This window comes from Malus domestica, chromosome 06, assembly GCF_042453785.1.
Source record: "Malus domestica chromosome 06, GDT2T_hap1".
NCBI lineage: Eukaryota > Viridiplantae > Streptophyta > Magnoliopsida > Rosales > Rosaceae > Malus > Malus domestica.
The window spans coordinates 10,943,796-10,946,793 of record NC_091666.1 but is presented as its reverse complement, the minus strand read 5'-3'; the positions used below and the strand labels follow the sequence as shown (position 1 = coordinate 10,946,793).

General features: G+C 41.2%; 1 protein-coding gene across 1 annotated transcript; it reads right to left on the bottom strand.

The window, feature by feature from the left end:
• Window positions 1-999: 999 nt before the first annotated feature.
• Window positions 1,000-2,585, bottom strand: LOC103437135 (protein INAPERTURATE POLLEN1). The gene is made up of 2 exons (XM_008375585.4): window positions 2,360-2,585; window positions 1,000-2,249 (listed from the first exon to the last, which is right to left on the bottom strand). The coding sequence occupies exons 1-2, from the start codon at window positions 2,373-2,375 to the stop codon at window positions 1,387-1,389; spliced, it is 879 nt and encodes a 292-aa protein (XP_008373807.3). The 5' UTR covers window positions 2,376-2,585; the 3' UTR covers window positions 1,000-1,386.
• Window positions 2,586-2,998: the final 413 nt, after the last annotated feature.

Genomic DNA, 2,998 nt, shown 5'->3' with positions numbered 1-2,998 from the left:
TTCACACTTCCCAAATTTGTTGCGATGGCAAGGAGTTAATTGCAAACATTGAAAGCGAAGAACATAAAAGGATGGTACGGTGGAAGAAGATGAGGCAAAGCTTCACCTTCTTCTTCTTCATCTCCCCTTGAGATTCTTGGCCGCTTCTTAGCACCACTGTGTTTTGGAACTCTTTCTCATTCATTCATCCTTTTGTTTGTTTCCCAAGAAAATTTGTTAGAAAATTATATGAAATCTTGCAGCTTCGAATTTTGATTCAAAATTGATTGCAATGAGTTCAATTGAGTCTGAATATCAATTCTTAAGAGTTTTGCAGAAATTGGGTTGAAATTTTATGTTGGTAATTTTCAATCAACAAGGACATTTTAAATATTTGTAAGTCAAGTTTTGGTTAGAATTATAAATAAATTAAGGTAAAACACAAAACTACCTCAATTATAAATCGAACAACACTCCCTCCCCCCCCCCAAACTCTTCTCTTCCCTCCCCACGCTTCATTTAAATTTTGTTTAGATAAAAAATTATTAGTTTATTTTTATTTAATTAATTTTTTTTTAATTCAATTAGGCAAGGAGTGGGCTTCTTGTCTGCCACATTAGCATTTGATAAAAAAATAATAGAAAAGTTAACAGAGATCTGACATTGCAATGAATTCATAAGACGATGTATGATATTATAATGTTTAAAAGATGAGGTATGAGATTGTGGTGTAACACATAGTTGAGGTAATTTTGTGCAATTTAACCAATTAAGGTACATTATAATGATTGACCAAAATTCTATTCATGGATCAAGGTTTGGCTATTTTTCCAAATTTTCCATGTTAAACCCATAACCCTATTCTGCATAAATGGACAAATCAGTTCACAACCAACATCCATTTTTGAGCACAAAATTTTCTGATCAATAATCTCTGGCTGGTGTTGCAAGGATATCAAAAGACAACAACAACATTGATTCACCAAGCTTCTATCTTTACATCTTCAATGCCAAATCAGATCACTTGAAAAATTGTACCTTAACAAATGCAAAAGAGCAAACATTGCAAACTTTACATCTTCAATGCCAAACTTAACAACTTTACATGAAAAATTTCTCAACTCCCATTTGAAAAAGGGGTGTAATATCTACACATTCCATTTTACTTCTCACACACATTTTTAATTTTTAACTGTCGGATCGGATGAATTGAAGAAGATCAACGGACAAAAATTATCAAGGGTTGTATGAGAAACAAAATGAGATGTGTGGATAGCATCCCCTTGAAAAATTGCAAATTAAGTTCGTACCAGCACACAGTAAGCTTGAAATTAATCTGAAATGTCAACTTCATTGCCAAATTAACAAATTTAAGATGATCATAACCTTGAAAAAGATGAATCCATATCAAATCGCCAAGCGATTCTGCTTCCCTAGAGGCGTTTTGCAGAGATCAAACTGAGCAAGTAACTCAGGGTCTCTGAACCCAACAAGAAATTGGGCCAACCCTTCAAGAAACAGAGCCGCCTGGAACACGCTGGTGGTGCCAAGGATCTCCACAAGAACACTCCTTCTCAGCCGATTCGCATCCACAAAAACCCCCACCATCTCCTCATTCTGCTCCGCCATAGCTTCCGCCACCGCCAGCTTCTGCAGACCGCTACCATAATCCCAATTCCTCCCCACGTGCTCCAAGAACGCGGCCTGAGCGTCCCTCGCGCGCGCCACCAGCGCCGGCACCATCAGCCTCAGCCCGCGCTCGACCTGCTCGAGCTTGCCCATCAGATCGTACGACTGACTCCTCCACGCCGTCGCGATGTGCCAAGGGCGGTCGAAGAGGACTTCGAGTTGGTCCCTGTCTCTGTCTTGGGCGTCGGCGAATTGAACGGTTAGGCTGTCGTTGTCGTAGTCTTCATCGTCGTCGGAGTCGTTTTGGTTGAGGAAAGAGCGGAGGAGATTGGTGAAGAGGTAGGGGTGGAGGTCGCCGAGGAAGAGGAAGGGCTTCTCGAGAGGGTTTCGCCAGTCGGGGTCAAGGAGCTGAGCGACGTCGTTTGCGGCGGCGAGGTCGAGGGCGTCGTAGTAGGATTGGAAGTGGCGATGGAGGGTTTCGACCTGAGTGGAGAGGTGAGTCAGGGACGAGTCGGACTCGGACATCGAGTTCTGAAGCGAAGGGAGGAGCGTGGTATTGAGTGTGTTGAACCAGTCGGCGTAGAAGTCTTTGAAATGGCGGTTGCCGCCGCTGCTGCCGCTTTTCTTCCGGCCGAAGAGACCTGCAATAAAGATTTGATTAATCGATTGGGGTTATGACAGAGAAATGAACTTAGGAGATGAATTGATGTGGGTTTTCTGAGAGGGATAGGAAATTGGATTCAGAAATTACCTACGGCTTTGAGCATCTTGTGAGAAATTATTGGGTTTTCTGTGCTTTGTGTAGGTGTGGTTAAGAAGAAGAAGAAGAAGAAGAAGAAGAAGAAGAAGAGGAAGGTTTCGGAGTTTGAGGAGGGAAATGTGAATTTTAGGAATATACGGGGGTTTCGCTATTGGCCTTTACAAAATTTAAAGATGATTTGGGTTCCAAATATGAAATCAGTAAAACTTTCGTATATGAGTAAAGAGGGAAGTGTGACGGTTTCTAAGTGGTTAGTTTGGACCCCACGCAATCTGACCCATTTAGGCAACAACAGTTGATTATGAGAGAATGATGATGGAAATTAATCTAGAGTTCTGTTTAGGGATGTATTTTGATCGCATCAATGATCATTGCCAATGTGTGGGGCATGATTATAAGGATCATTATCTCTTGAAGATTTTGTTGGATCTTACCATAGCTGACTCTTCTAGGCTAACCTTATACTTAGCTTGTTGAGCCCATTTACTCTAGGCCTGACAATTTTTGACACAACCGATTAACCCAACATGGTAGGATACAAAATAAACAGGTTTTCGGGTTGATATAATAACAAATCGGGTCGTTATCGAGTAATCCGATAAACATATGTTAAGATAACAGGACGGTCCA